The sequence below is a fragment of the Manacus candei genome, unplaced genomic scaffold, assembly GCF_025592945.1.
Source record: "Manacus candei isolate 608988 ecotype Guabito, Panama unplaced genomic scaffold, ASM2559294v1 h1tg000053l, whole genome shotgun sequence".
Taxonomy (NCBI): domain Eukaryota; kingdom Metazoa; phylum Chordata; class Aves; order Passeriformes; family Pipridae; genus Manacus; species Manacus candei.
In genome coordinates, this window is record NW_026138101.1 from 1,263,910 (window position 1) to 1,280,644 (window position 16,735).

The following is a 16,735-nucleotide window of genomic DNA, read 5'->3' on the forward strand; positions in this document are numbered from 1 at the left end:
TGGACAAGGTCAAGTCTGAGCTTACTTTAGCTTCAGTCTTTCACTGGGAAGTATTTTCTCAGCTCCTGAATGTGGATGGATGGTCATTATTTCACTGAGGGACAGTATAAATGATCATAAACTGATTGAAACCCTATGTGAAACAGAGAAATCATTTCTATGCACATTTTCAATTTTTACACATTTTCTTTGGCTCTCGTGAAGGAAGAGGAATAAACAAACAGGTTAAAAGTAATTTTGAAACTCTGTGCAAAGCTGTGCTACTGTAGGAATCTCCAAACCTGGAAAACTGTTGTTCCCTGTCTAATACAGTTCTTTGTTTTGATAAAACTGAATCTCTTCCTGCAGGGGGGGAAAAATTAATTGTAACTTTTTACCACGCAGGGCCAAACCAACTTTGATGGAATTCTGAACTGGCAGGCAAATTCTTGGGCACAAAAGACATCCTCACTTTCTGATGGTTGAAAATTGGAGGGTGTTGCACTCACCTGATGGTCTGGTGCTGCAGGGTGTCGGGGTCGGTGGCGTTCACTGTGAGCACCACGCTGCCAACGGGGATGTTCTCCTGCTTTGTCACCATCATGGGGTTTGGGTGGAAAACTGGCCCTTCATTCACATCCTCCACGGTGATCTGGACCGTTGCTGTGGAACTGGGGCCGTAGGCTATGTCTGGGATCAGAGGGTCTTCGTTCTCCACCTTGATGAGCAGCGTGTGAAACGCCGAGATCTCGTAGTCTAAAGGCTGTAAAACGTCATAAAGTCAGAGGGCAAGGTGCAACTTAATTCTTCACTCTTTCCCTTTGCCCATTGCAAACTTGCAAGAAGGCAGAATTACCCAGAAAGGGACAACAGCATTCACTGCACCTGATACTTGGCCAGAGTTTAGGATTAGACTTAGCTTAGTTTAGGATATAAATGTCAGTTATATCCTATAATGAACATGATGGACTTAAAAAAAGATGGAGATGTCCCTCTGTCCAAGAGCATATATACTCTTTTTTTGCCATACCTCATACAAATAATTCAATTCTCACATATACATGGTGAATTATGATGTACTATGCATTTAACAAGCAAATCAGTCATACTTAGTAGTTACTTATGACAATAACACCAGCTGCTTTCTCAACTGCTGTCTTAAAATCAGAAGCACTGCCATGGAAATACATTCCATTTGTCTTAAGAACTGAAAATGCTTCTTCAGAAGTCAAACAGAGAGAATTGTGGCACAGGCAGCAACCAGGACCGTTTTTTTTAAGTGTGAGACATAGAATTGTCTTCATACAAAGACAGATAATAAACATTTCCATGAGACTTGAGAAATGTGGGACCAAAGACAGCTCTCCAGTTCAGTCTGAAGCCGTATCCCTCAATTCCCTGGTATTTGCATCTGTGTTCTCTGAGAAGAAAATGGGGGCCTTGGATTCTAATTATCCTTTCAGCTACAAACAAAACCTTGTTGTAAAATCTCACTATTAATTGTGGTGCTTACTCCAAATCTGGCTGTTATTTAACACAGTAGCAATACAGTCAGCAACAGGCTGAAAAAATAAGGTTACTGTTACAGAAAAAGGGGTTATACATATATTTGGACAAGGGTTGGTAGTCAACTATATATCTTATAATGACTTATCCCTGCTGTGCCTCCTGTTATGCAGTGAGCTCAGTGGATGGGCCTTACAGCAACAATACAGTAAAAAAGGAAATTGTTCTTACTTTGACAACAGAGAGCATTCCCTCATTAGTCTGGGGATTGGTGTGGATCTCAAAACTCTGCCCTGGATTTCCATTGATGATGGTGTAGACAGCTCTCCATGCTCCAGTCACTGGGTCATCTCTGTCGCCAACAGTTAAGTTCACTATGACACCTGTGACTCCCTCCTTCACTGTGGCTTGAAACTAGAAAAAAAACACAGAGGAAATTGTTACTATTTTCAATTAATGACCCACACACACAGACAAGAAATATCCAAGGCAGCATTAATTATTTACCCCAACAGGAGAAAGATGGAATCCTTGACCGAAAGTGAATGTTATAGGCTCTAAATAATACATTCTCACTCATGAAATATGAGGGAGCACATTACAGCTGCTCTCCACTTAATAGATGGCAGATAAGCAGTGATGTGATAGGAATCAAGCTTTGGGAGATTCTGATCACAAGGAGACAAGACATCTCATACGAACGGAAAGTGAAACACGAAAATATTTGCAGTGCTGCGTAGGTGCATTTACTACCAGAAAGGGAATTATACTCCCAGCTAAGGGAAGAGGAAGCTGACTGATACAGACCACTCTTTCCTCAGGTTATTTACAAATAACCCAGGTTTGCATTTCAGACTCCTATTTTCATAAATTATCCTAGCCATATTAATTTTTCACTACGCCTTTCTCAAGACACAGAACACGTCTCACAAAAAGCGTTCCCAGAGCATTTCTTGGAGGGTTTGCTCTAAGACACTCAAAAATAATTGGACCTCATGCTACCACTTTGTCTGCACAACTAAAAGTCAGTGCCACTTTCCTTTTTGGAGTGGAAGAATTTTTTATGACCTTGTGAAATGTGTTCCAGTGCTGCATGACTCGACCAGCCAAGCCCTACGAGAAAATTCTAATTTACTCTCCAAACAAAGAGTGTATAACATCATTCTTATTTATGTAGGGAAAAACATTAAGCAAACCATTGGAAAAGCTTGTAAGGGTCAGACTTAATAATACTCCTCACCTTTCAAGCACTTGAGGCTGATGTGCTAAAAGCACTGGATATGAGAGTGATAATGCTTGGCCTGATAGGTGGATAAACCAGAGTGATAACACACCTGATCCTGAGAAGTGCTGAACACCAGCACTGCCATTATAAATCATTAGAAAAATCTTAGCATTTCTGGGGATTAAGCCTTCAAAAGTCTAGAATGACAAACTTTAATGACACAAATGGGCTCTGCTGTACCTGCACTGCTTAAAAGCTTCACCACCGGTGACAACGTATCGCCCAAGGGCAAAGATCACCCAGGTGGCTTCCAGACCTTGAAGACTAAAATGTTGAAGACTAAAAGAGGAAAACACTAAGTGTCTTTTGCTCTGTCTCACAGACAACATGAAGTCATAACACTACAGAAGATTTTGTGAGAATACTGACTCCTGAAAATGGTGTTTTATTAATGTAGAGATTTAACAATTTGGACAAATAGTAGGTAAAATGGATTTCCTCACACTAAAACACAGAGAGGACAACTGTGTCTTTCCCTGTGTTCAGTCGTCTTTGTTTGCCTTTTTTTCCAATAGATTTGACTTATCTTTCCAAATCCTTTTTCAATTTTGCTGTATAATTTGAGTGTGTGCATTCAGTTCAATCTTTCCAGCCTCAAACTTGATTTTATAAAAGGATGGCATTAATAATTGGCTATTTCTGTCTTCTGTGGTATATCTAACAAAGAATTAAAGGATTCTTTTGATTTTGATAGTTAATATGTAACAGGTTGTGATTGAGCTTTGTTTCAGACAGTTCATTAAGCTCATTTGCAGTTTAATTAACTCTAAATGATAATGTAACAATATTTTCACTTGCTTTGAAACAAATTAAAAGAAAAACTCTTTGAAGAATCTTGGAAATAACAGAAGAATGATTACCAAGATTATATTCCTTCCAGCTCAGCCAAATGCTGTGACTGGAAAGCGGACTTGGAACAGCTCTTTCTCTAATTGAAAATAAGCAATTAACCTGATTGATATTTTTATATTATTTCATATTGTCTCAACTTAAGCATGTATAACATGAGACATCAGAACCATAAGGGGCAGAACTTTTCCCTACAAGTGTTCAGTACCAAACAATTAAAAAGGTGACTAGACTTCAAGGAGCCTGATACTAAAGAATCTAACCCTTAGATTTGACTGGGCATCTGCTCCTAATTCATATTGATCCTTCTGAAAAATCTTTTCCTTAATCCTCTCATCTGATTCAATTAAGTGTTCAATACTCCCTGGCTCACCTTGGGGACAGGAAGACCTTTTAGGGTAAAATATTAAAAGATCTGGCTGTTTTATTTAGCTATATAATTGTGAAGCCACGAGAGAAATTTATTATTTTTACCCCACCAGTACCAGACTGTGATGGAAAAGGTTGATGTCCCAGATAGTTCAAAAAATATTGAATATCAGGTGAAGGATATTTAATTCAAGGATATCCCAGCTGGGATTGGCTCTCTTCTGCACCCCTATTTCCTCCTTATTTAGGAAGAACTCTCAGTAGCTTCAGTTGCAGAGAGTTGGGGGTGCAGAAAGGGCACAGAGACTTGCTGGGGGCACAAAACTGCCCAGCTCTGAGTCCTGCACGTCAAGGAAATGCCAATGTCTACAGTCAAAGGCTGTGCCAAGAAAAATAATCCCAAGCATAGTGGTAAACTCACCCCTGGCATCCTTCCCATTTTAGAAGTGACCATATAAATAGAGAGGGTATTTGAAGCTGTCTGGAACATTAGACTAAAATCTGTTCAAGATGGATGAAAAAGCAGAATGATCAGATCACAGAAAATGTCACATAGGTCTGCTCTAAATTTATAATGTGAGAAGTGTAATAAATCACAGATTTGTGATTGCAAAAGACACATATCTACTGTGAAATAGTGTGGCCCAGGAAAATATACCTAGAAGGTGAACCCTTTTGCCTGTTCAGTCACCTTTATATAAAGAATAGACTTCCTAGCATTTACTGGGTCCCTTTCAAAAACAAAAGTAAAGAAGGGAATTGAAAAGCTATGAAAGGACAAATATAGGAATTAGATTAGAAATAGAGAAAAGACAACCACAGGTTCGTTGTATCTCACACTGAAAGGTTTACACTCCCAAAGCACGGGGCTTGACGGGGAGAGTCTGAACCAGTGCTCTAAAATAAAACCCCACAGTGGTTAACACAAATAATTGGATCACAAGTTAATTGATTTTACTCGTTTTAAATATCTGCACATCCCCTAAGCACCACTATAAATTAAGAGTAAAGTAGATGAGTTCAGTACTTTATTTAAACTGCTGTCATTTGGACTCATATTAAAAATAATAACTTAGAAGGAGAATACCCTGGGCCAGAGTGGATTTGGCTGGAAAGAGCTGTGTGCATTTACTACTACTGAGTATTTGAATATGTAAGGTTAACCTGCTCTGTGGAGTGGTGTACCATACTGTCATTTATTGTGCCTATCATGCACACAGCCTAGAAATTTCTGTCATAATTAGGATTTTATAAATATAGGGAAATAAAGGACTTCGTTCCCTTTTTTTCTGTACCCAAAATCTTATGTCAAAATGCACAAAGACAGACAAATGGGAGCAACTCAGAAGGAAACACTGAGTGAAGAGTATTTAACAGGGAGCGGAAAGACATGGAGGAAATACAGTGATGGGTGTAGATGAAGGATTCCCCCAAGGGTGTGAGGGTGGCTTGTGAGGATGCACAAATAGACTTTAAAATGTAACAAGTCAGCAATGTTTGACTGATGGGCAGTAAATAGGGACCACAAGACAGATCACAGGTACAGTTCCACTGGCCATGGAGGTCCTTGAGAGTGAGAACAAGCAGGTTCTACATCTTACAATACAGGAGTCACTGAAGGGATGGGAAGGAGACAAGCAATGTTCAAAACAACTGTGCTAAAGCACAGTCCAGGTACCAGCAGCCAGCACAGCCCTGAGCAGCTGAGATAACCTCAGTTCAGCAGGCTAACCACTCCTCCCTTCCCTGCATCTTGCAGGCTTAATTTTAGTGGCTGTTTCCTGGTGGAGTCAGGATATAACACCCTGCCAAATCCTCCCCCACACTGAGCTCTGTGGTGAACTGGTGGGATGCTGCAGTGGCAGCTCTCACTGGCAGCAAAATGGCTCTGGATGGTCTCAAGAAAACCAGTCTTGTCTCGTTTCCACCATGGGGCAGGTCCATGGAAAAATCACTTTGTAAAATGTTATCACCTGAGAATCCAAGCACTGACCCCACCTCAGTCTCAAGCATAGCTGGCAATGGTGCCCAGACTGTATGAAAATTGGGTTCTAATCTGACAGCCTTACTTAAAGCTTCTGTAGCAAGTGAGATTCTGTTTACTGACTTCTCGAAGCAGAGGAAGAAATGAACTTAACTGAATCAGAATCACCTTAGTGTCTGCTGTCCAGCAATGGCATAAGCAGGCAGTAATAACACCTTTATGAAGCCACTAAAAAACTGGCTCAGAGTGGGGCACTGACATCCCCAAATTAAAGAGCTGACACGAGCAGCAAACACAACGCAAGGCAAACGTGTCTGGGGTTGCTGATCACCACCCCACGGCTCATTAGGATTCTGCACACTGTGATTCCCAATCAAGAACAAACAAATTAAAACTCTGTGTCAGTTTGCATTTATCAGGGTGATATTCCGGCGGAGGGTGTTCTGTGCTGCTATCATGTGTTTGTCTCCTCATCTATATAACAAGAAAGATGAAAAATAATGGGATGTATTAATTCATTATGGCTCTGTTAGAAATTCCACGGGGAAATTGTATTGTTGTAATTCTCCTCCTCCACTGAAGTCCACTGCTTTTGCAACCATTGTTTGTCTATCTAATTTCTTAAAAATAGGCTGATAAGCCAGTGCTTGCAACCTGCTTGCTTTTTGCCTGTGCCTTTTCCTTTGCACACTGATATTCAGCATGTGTGCCCCTCAGTTTCCAATATTTATTTGTTAAGGAAGTAATGTATTTTCCATAGCTCTGTATCTGGAATATCTCCAAGTACAAATGAATTTTCAGAGTGATCACAAAGGTTTGCATTCTTAATCAATCTGGGATGAGAATTCATAAATGTAATTTATAGACATTTCTTGTGGAGTTCAGTGGGACACAAAGCCCAGCTTGCTGGATAACAACAAATCAAGTCACCTGGAGCTTGGAGTTCCAGGAGGGAACACTTGGCATAATATTTGTGCATTGAACAAAGTGATGCTGCTGATTCTTCAGCCACCTTTCACCTCAGCACAAGGACCCAGTGTTCTCTTCTGCTCTCACGGGCCCCCAGGGGCTGGAAAACAGGACCTGACCGACTGCAGTTTGTGCTGAACTCTCCCCGTGAGCAATTTAATAGACAATTCTGTGGCCAAGGCAAATTGTAACCCAGTATTACATTCTCCCTGATCTCTTCTATAGAGTTGGAAGGTATTTTCCCTCTTAAGACTGTGCAGAGCCTTTATTATGTGGACACAAATAGCAGCTGTTTTGCTACAAAAATCTCTGTATTAGTGTAATGGATTCAATTTCTGGAAGCTGCACATCAAGCAACACACGGAGCACTTTGAAAGCCATTTAGATGAAAGACACTCTGTAAATATAAAGCATTATCATAGTATGACAAGGATTTGATGGTGTAAACTAGATGCAAAGCAGAAATTATAGCTGTGAGTCACCTAAACAGGCTTTAGTTATTGGCATTGTCTTACTGCCATAATGCTGGCTCGTAGGCACTATATTATTTCTTAACTTAGAGTGTTTCTTTCAGCTTATTCTATATTTTTTCCTAAGTACATAATATTCTCCCTTCTCCCCAGTGAAATTACAGAAAGAATTCAATTGTAGCTTAGAAAAAAACCCCTTTCTGAATATATGAAATTGATCATAATAATTTTGGGTGCATTTTCACTTTTTGCTTTGGAGTGATTTTCACAGGCTCTGCATTGTAAATGCCTTGTGATCTTTCAAGGCACGCACCAGTTACTTTACAAAGTAAAAGTAGGACTCAATGATGAAGGGCTGAGCGAATATTTTTGCCTGCAAAAACTTCATTGCAGTCTGCAACAAGAGCAACAAATCCAAAAGATCAATTAGTTAAAGGCAGGCAAAAGATCCACTTCTGCTCTCTGTAACAGGGTTACAACTTCTGCAGGCTCTATGAATTTGTGCCTTTTTATTGAAAGACACAAAAATGCTTAATGCCACTGATAATAATCGTGAATGATCAGAAAAAGGGAAGTTTAACATGACCTCATCCTCAGGCTCTTTCCCCATGCTCCAGGTGCAAGTCCTTCTGCCAGCAGTTTTCCATCAGGTTAAAGCCAAGCTATCTCTGGGATTCAGTGACTCCACTTCAAGGACTCTTTGGGTGTTAAAATTCATGATTGAGCAGGACAGGATCAGAATGCAAAAATAATGGGGTGAAATGGATGGAGGGATGGAGGGATGGATGGATGGAAGGATGGATGGATGGAGGGATGGATGGATGGATGGAGGGATGGATGGATGACCTCCTGGGTGCGGCAAGAGTTGCCTGTGAGGTTGTCAGTGTGAAGAGTCCTTCTATTCCTCTTGCAGAGATTATAAGTCTTAGAAAACTCTGGAAGATCCACAGAATGAGATCCTCGAAAGATTCATAAATTGATTTAAGGAATTTTCTTCCTGCCTCTTTCCCACAGGTTTGCTGAAAGCCCACTTGGAGCTGATGTTGGATTCGATCCTCTCATTTAAGTGCTTGCAGAAGACTAAGAAGCCATTCAGGGACTATAAATAAGTGATGGTGAAGGATACTTGAAAACAACCACTTATTTTACTTGTTTCTCAGACTTTTGTTTACACCAGGCTTTGGCTCTGTCTCAGCCCAGCTCATGGCCTTGCTGAGTGAAGGCAAAAAAGATAATTCTAACATGTATTAATCATATGTTGAATGCCTGCTTCAAAGCCTCTTACCTCCAGGTATACATCAAATGTAGCACAGTTGTCTGAAGATTCAGAAGGAAGACAAACATACTCTCTTTTTCTTCCCTGAATATATAAATAATTTAGGAAGGATTCATTCTTTTTCACTTTTCCACCTTTAAATGCAAGGTGCACTCAGTTGTTTCTAGAATAAATCAAGTACCCACAAATACGAGGGACACTTCTAGAATGATGGTCATATCACAGAAAAACAAATACTCCTTCTCCAGGTGGACAGAAGACAGTGAAAAGTCACTGTTTTTATCACATTTAAGATATTTTTTGAGAAAACCTCGAATAGCGATGTTATTTTCTTCGCTATAAAAAATTCTTTCACCCCAGGTAGAACAAACCTTATGTTTAAAACAACAGCATCATAGAAAACGATGATCTGACCAAGCCTGACTACACCTATTCACCTGTTCCAGCATCAGTGTTGCCAAGGGACCAGAGAGAGCTCTGCCTTTCACATTTATGAGACCACTTGTGCTGCATTCAGCCAACCCAGCCATGTATTATTTCCTCCTCAGTGCACTTCCCATCAAGAGCAGTGTTCAGCCCATCTTCTTTCCAAGATGCTGGATGTCTTCTTTAAATGGAATGAACTTTAAATAGAATAGACCTAGCTGGATTTTTCTTCCTTTTACACCCAGTGCAGCATCCGCTCTCATCCAGGAACAGAAAGGTTTTACAGGCTGTTTTCCCCCCTCAACCCATGCAGTTCCCAGTTATCCTGATGATGGTGAGGAGGGAAGGGAAGGAGGTCCTGTCAAATGCTCCTCTTTCATTTTTAGCAGAGACATTTTTACACCCAAACCAACTTTTCTGCTGCTGAAGATTATCATATGAATATATATGGTTGAGATAACTGATAACTACCTCACTAAGAGAAAAATGTATGGAAGCCACCTACTTCCTATGAGGAATTCATACCATTCACTGCCCCTACAGCCCCAGTTACAGGTGGGATGCATTTGCTCCATGGATCAGACCGATAAGCAACAGTTTCCTCCTATTAGTTCCCAAACTGTCACGTTTTTGGGGTCTGGACAAGGAATGGGTTCCAAAACCACGCCCTCTTTAACTGTTGAAGCTCTTACCTTTATCATTTAGGCCCTTAACAGCAGGACAGGTGAATTTACTCCTCTCTGCACATTGAAATGATAGATAAAAGGATAATTTTGTGGCAATAAAAATATTTTTTTTAATTAACATTAACCACAAAATGCATATCCAGACACCAGTTAATTTGGTAAAGTCTGAGAGACTGAGAGGAGTGAAGGAGAAATTCCTCTAATGGTTTTATTCTGCTCCCAGGCAGAAATAAATATAATGTGGCCTCTGTACTGATGGACAGGGAGCTGGGCAGTGACTGGACAAGAGCTTCAGTAGATGAAAACTACTCATGATTTTTAAATTATTATCATGTTTCACTTTAGGAATTAAACATGGGATTTTGTGACTTCTCTTTACAAAGGTAACTTCCAGGACTTCTTTTCATACATGTATGAAAACTATATTTTAGTGCTATACAAAAGCAAACTAAAGGAAGACAATAAAACCCAATGAACAAAACAACAAAAAGAAAGGAATTGTTTCATTCTAAATAGATAAAACAACAAAAAAAATTCTGGATAAAAAATCTAGAGGCATCTTGTTTTGGCACCTTAATATTTCAAGACTGACCCATGTTCTTACCGGGTTAAGAAGCCTGGTCTTTGCAGAGAGGTGGAAACTGCAATATAAATGAGACTTTCTCCATGGCAGAATCTTTGGCCTCATTGAGAAAGGGAAGCATATGCATCCAAATGAGAAATCCTGCCTTTTCTGCCCCGGGAGGACACGGATTCCAAAGCAGAGAGTTATTCATTGTGCCAGTTTGCAGCTGATCATGACCCAAAGCTGCCAACAACAGATGTTTTGACGGTGGTTAAAGTTCTTCACGGGGTCTTTGGTGAGCAGCACCAAAGCATTCAAAGCAACTTGTATCTCTAAAATATTTCAGCTACAAATTTCATCAATTCCCCAAACTTCTGGCATTTTAGGCTGTGCCAACTGATGGGGATGAGATGCCCTAGATTTACAAGCCCCTCCAGCTGAGAGCTGTCTGAAGTTATCCCAGTATGAAAACTATTTTGGAAGCAGATAAGAACTCTGCGAGGTTTCACACTGTTCCAGTGGAAGCAGGAGGTGCAGATGGAAGTTTACAGGCAGTATTATCTGCAGTGATACAGAATCTGTCTGAATTTTAAAAACGAAATAGCTAGCCAGCATTTTGTTTTCTGGGAAAATCTGAGCGGGGAAAGGAGAATTTGGGCTGAACACTCCATATTTCAATCCATCTGAACACAATAAGTCTTCCAAGTCTGCTGACAAAGTGATGAATGAAGTCTACTGCATGTACTTCCTTCCGATGGATATACAGGATTCTTTTTTTCCTCAAATTATCTAGTCTACATCCAGTTTGCTCAACGTTCATTGAGCAAACCATCACTGCTCTATCAAAAAGCTATGATACAAGAAGAATTTAGAGATCAGAGACATAGGTGAACTTTCATGATTAACGATCTCTCTTCCACTTCTGTTTTCCTCCCATAGCAGAAAAATCTGTATCATATCCTGAGCATGCAGTAAGCACAGAGCTCTCGTTACCCTGACAGGGAACAGCGAGGATCTGGGGTCTCTAACCCTATTAGCACAGAAAAAGTCTTGATTCCAAGGTCAAGAATGAAGAATAATAGAAATAAATGCAGTATATTTGACTAATGGCTATGGGTGATCTGAGCTTCCCCACTGACTGAAGGATGCAGCAACAGATGTATGGGTTGGCATTGCAGAGCTGAGAAAAGGGCAGAAAAAACCCAAGGTGTGTTAAATGGATGTATTGCCTTCTGCTCTAAGGATACTGATGGTCTCCATCTCCCACCACCCAGCTCCCTTTACCAGTGCTCATTTCACCTTTCCTTGAAAGAAAAATATTTGTAATAAAGGAGAATGAAACATTCCTCTTGTAAGGGCCTGCTGTGTGCTTATTTCATGTCTAGAATGTCACAAAGGGAATATATTAAGGCCCTTTCATTTTCTCCCTGGCAATTTATGTTTTCCTAAGCAAACATTCTCTGTACACACATCCTTCTCAAACACAAGCACCGCTGTAGCCTCAGCTGGACATTTTTTGTGCAAATGGTGAAGTATCCATTTGGGTTTTTTTAACAATAAGGGGGATGAAAATGAAGGAAGGATTTTTATACATGGCTGATGCTGAATTCTCTCTAAGCTGTTTAGAGATTGGCAATGAGCACAGTTTGGTGGTAGTGCTCCCCAGTTCATGCGTCTGAGCACCAAGAATTAGCAGGGAGGTCAAAGCAGGCCAAGGCACTACATTTGTGCTCCGGTCTAAAGTGTGTGTGCACACCTTGGAGCCCACACAGAGTGAATCAAACCTGTCAGACCTACCTTGGGCAGCCTGCAGAGGTCACCTGGACATGGTGCCTTAGGGCAGCCTTCCAATACCTAAAGGGGGCCCAGAAGAAGGAGGGGAATTTTTGGAGGGGGAATTTTTACATGGGCACGCAGGGAAAGGCAAGTGGGAATGGCTTTAAGCTTAGATTAGATATCAGGAACAAATTCTTCCCTGTGAGGGTGGTGAGGCCCTGCACAGGTTGCCCAGAGAAGCTGTGGATCCCTGTGAGTGTTCAAGGCTGGGTGAAGCTTGGAACAACTTGGTTTAATGGAAGGTGTCCCTTCTCATGGCAGGGGGTTGGAACCAGATGATCTTTGAGGTCCCTTCCAACCCAAACTGTTGTGTGGTTCTGTGAACAGCAAAGGTGGCCTGTCCCAGTGGCACAGAGTGGTTACTGTCCCTGTGCAGACCATCACTGTCACACCCTGAGCACAAAGGTACTCCATGGCCAGTCTGGGTGGGAGCAGGCAGGACAATTCATCTTTCCAGCCAGGAGTCACCAGAGCTGAGACTTGCTGGGATATCCAGATTTCAAACAATTCCCTCATCCTGGTCACAGCCAGTGCTGCGATGTGCTCGGAAACCCTAAAGCAGCAGCTTAAGTTCTGCAATTCCTGTCAGACCAAACATGCAAATAAATGCAATTCCCAGGAAATACAGGTGACACCAAGGAGATAAATAAGCATTTGGTATTATCTTTGGTTTATAGCAAAGAGCTTTTCCAGAGGGTTGAGTGCTTATTAAATCAGGACATATATGAAGAATATTAGTTTATTAAGTGACTGTGCTATTCCTCTCTCTTAAGACTGTTTTCCCTTCTCCTGCTCATACATCTGCATCAATTTTGCCACACTGAACTCTTCCCAAGGAGAGCACAGAAGTACCCTGGAAATTAATTGGATCCTAACACACACTTCCAGATACAGATTTTTCAACTGAGCTTGCCAGTTCTAGGGGAAATCATTTTAAGGGACAATAAATACCACTTTATTTCTATACACAGCAGTGTGATATACTGTAAGCAGTCAACCCTCCTCCCCTTGGAAGGCAGAAAAATGCTGTGCTTGCAGGTAACTAGAAACATATCCTATTTCTTGCTTCTGAGTAAGCTGGTAATTAGAGTAGAAACATGAGGAACAATTTCAGTGGAGCTGTAAAACTCCAACAGGAAGAAAAAAAAAATCTATTTGAGGTTAGAACAAAATCTTTTTTTAATCTGGCTAATGCTACTTTTGTGCTGATGCTGATCATTATATTTATTACTAAACTGTGGGACATTCCAAAGCATTGACACCTGACTTCACTTACTAGAAAAGCAATCACTTTCAGATATTCAGCTTGGTGATTAATATGTAGATACCTAATTTTTAGTGGATTAAACCATGTTGTATCAATTTGGTGGTCTTTAGGATTTATAATCAAACCTTGACGACATCTGATTAATGCCAGCACAGGCTCCCTGAACCTTACAATATTCTTGTTCCTTTGGAGCTCGGATCACAGCAGGCTGATTACCCCCTGATTATCCTGAGTAACTGGGGTCAGAGGTTCTCTGGCATCACAGAACACATTTAATTCAATCAATTCAGTTAGTGAAGCAGTTGGGGAAAAAAAAGTTATTCCAACTGCTGTAATATTGCATTAGAAAAATTGCCCGGGATTTCCGTGCTCCAACTGATGGGCATTTTTGCTTAATTTCTAATTTAATATTCTGCTGGGGTTTGCAACTTCAATTACTTGTGATATTTTCACCCATAAAGTCAGAGGCATTGAGCTTGGAGGGAGAAAGGAAAACCAGAGGAAGGAAAGATGCCTGCATTAACCTGTACAATAACCTTTGCTGACAGACACACATTTTCATGGCTCAGTTGTGGTTTTCCTGGTTAAACACTCTACTGGTGGCTCAGAAAAACCCTCTTTGTTCCCTCCATTTATCCCTTTTGCCACTGGCAGATTTTAGCTCTGCTCTTACTTTTGATGGCTTTTAATGTTGTTTGGCTGAGCACCAGATCATTTGTCTTGTAAGCAGAGCCTTTGATGAGCTGTGATCCAGCACAGCCCTAGTTCAGACAGCCCAGCACCCTCGTGGGTGCTCAGGTGGAGTTTGGGGAGCTCATTAAAGGCACCAGCTCTGGACTTCAGTCACCTGAAGCAGCAAGTGCTGTGTATGGGATGAAACATAAAAAAGGACCTCTCACTACTCCCTGAAAGCCTCGAGGTACTTCCCACACAAATGCTCAGCAGCTCAGTTTGACTCCTGCTGGTGAGTTTTGCATCCTATACAACCATCCTGAGTCTGCTGGTACACAGACATTCCTTACTGGGAGTCCTGAGGCTGCTGCTACAGCCACAGCTCTGCTTTCTGATTATCACAGTTTCAGGGGACTAATGAGGATGGAGACCTTCCACTGCACTTCAAAAGGGGCAGTAGAGTAGTTAACAAATGTAAGAGACATCATACATAGGAAATTTGGGCATAACATGGAGCTTCAGGTCAATGAAGAGAGAGCAACACGCAAAAGCACGTCAGCAAACACATAAACATGATCCCAAATGACCCTAAAGAGAGGAAGAAGAATTTATGAGCATTGTGCTTGTCCTGGCAAAGCACTGCAGGTGCTGACAACCTGCCTTGACACCCTGACCACAAACACTGGAATGAAACCACCAAATGTAAGACCCAGAGGAACAAGGAATCAGTGGGAGCAACAGCAGGAAAAGGGGTAGGAGCTAAGAAGGGTGTGTACAACAATTTTGTATTTGTTGTATTATCACTATTGAAAATATTTCTAAGTTGAAAAATATTTCTCTCTTTTTCAGTAATTCAATCTGAATTAATAACGATTCTTGGATTAGGATGGACTTGGATTAGTGTTCAGTTTTATTAATAATAAATTCTTGGCTTTATATATAAGGTGGGCTTTCCCTTTGCCCATCAACAAGATTTTGAGTGTGACAATACAACACCGGGCTTCGCTATTATTTGCAATGATTCTTTAGAAATTAAAGCAACTTTCCTGAGTAGGATTCTTTAATAAAGGAAATGAAGTCTTACACCTCCATTTTCCCTGCAAGCAGCAGAAAGTTGCAATTTAATCTTCTGCTTGCCCACAGAGAAGATCCATTTTCTGCATGTTCCTTAGGGGTTCTTTGGAATGAAAAATGCTATATGGTTATAAAACATTCTCTTAATGAAACTCGCTCTCAACTAACCCTGGAATTGATGAATCTCCTCCTAAGCCCCTGTGTCCATTTGCCCACAGCCTGACACGGCTGTCAGGCTCCCTTACCTTAAGAAAAACCCAAAATAGGAACTACAGGAAAATTGCAGGTCAGAAGTTTGGTGTATTAGCAGAGATATGGAGAAATCACAGTGTGCCTAAATGGGACATACAGCTAGGGAGCCTATAGAGAGTGCCTATAGATCCCTGCACAAGGCCTACAGACTCTCTTTTGTGTGTGAAACATTCTCAGCCTGTTCTATAACGAAATATGAAGCAAATAAAGAGAAGACCCAAATGGCATAATCAATTCTCCATATTAAACACAAAGCCACACGTATGGAAGAAACCAAAGAGCAGCAAAACCCCATCAGATCCAAATGCTCAAAATACACACACTCCTCCCCTCCTGTGCTGGGGATGAAAGAAGAAACCTCACACAGCAGATGTTACTTCTGTCACTTACTCTGTACTGCAAAAGGATCGTGGACAATAAAGGCAATTTAATGTTGTAAAAACATCAAACCACTGTTGAGGCGTGCAAGGAGTAGCACCTGCACAAGGCAGAGGCAGGAATTCTTCCATCTGCTCAGCACTGGGGAGCCCCAGCTGGATTAGAGCACCCCATTCCTGCCCACAGCATGGAAGGCAAAAAAGAGCCAGATGTCTAAAGGCCGTGGCCTTGAAGAACTCTGAACAGCAAATGCCCCCTGGGCTGCTGGGGGTAAAAGGGTTGTCTGTGTGTCACCTTCAGAGTGGACGAGGTCAAGAAGGGATGGGCTTAGTGGAGGCCAGGAAAATTCCCATCAGAGACAGGGGAAAACTTGTTACTAGCAGGGAAGGTGAAGGAGATCACAGAGTTGCTGGGAGATCACAGAGGTTGTAACCTCAAAGTTCCTGAAGGAAAAATAAACAAATACTGAAAATTTTACAGATGGGAGGGAGAGAATTGAAGTTATCTCGAGAACCCTTCTCTGCAAAAGTCACGATAAACCCAAATCCAATAATCTGTACAGAGCAAAGCACTTCTGCCTAATTTCTGAACATTTTCGAGGTTCATGATCCTCATTAACTTCCAGGAAGCTCCCTAGATTGCCAGGATTTTTTTAAAGCAAGTGATAGGAAGGACTCTCCTAGCTGAGATTCCAGTCTCAAACTCCCCATTGTACAAGACTCTTCATTACACTGGATTTGGTGCTGACAGCTGGAGACACAGAGTGGAACTGCAAAATCACATTTGCCCTCCCTGTTGCAGATAAAAGATGAAAATTGTGCCTCTAGCATTTGCTTTCCTGGCTGGTCATGTTCTCTCTTGGCAACAAAATGCAAGGAAAGGGGAAGGGGAA

General features: G+C 41.2%; 1 protein-coding gene across 3 annotated transcripts in view; it reads right to left on the reverse strand.

Moving 5' to 3' along the window:
* Positions 1-16,735, reverse strand: part of CDH13 (cadherin 13) — a 446,130-nt gene that overhangs the window by 55,825 nt on the left and 373,570 nt on the right. For all 3 annotated transcript variants that reach the window (XM_051801744.1, XM_051801745.1, XM_051801743.1), the window contains 2 exons: positions 1,717-1,899; positions 489-742 (listed from right to left, as the gene is read on the reverse strand). In XM_051801744.1, coding sequence (XP_051657704.1) covers positions 489-742; positions 1,717-1,899 — 437 coding nt within the window. The remainder of the gene's footprint in view (positions 1-488; positions 743-1,716; positions 1,900-16,735) is intronic.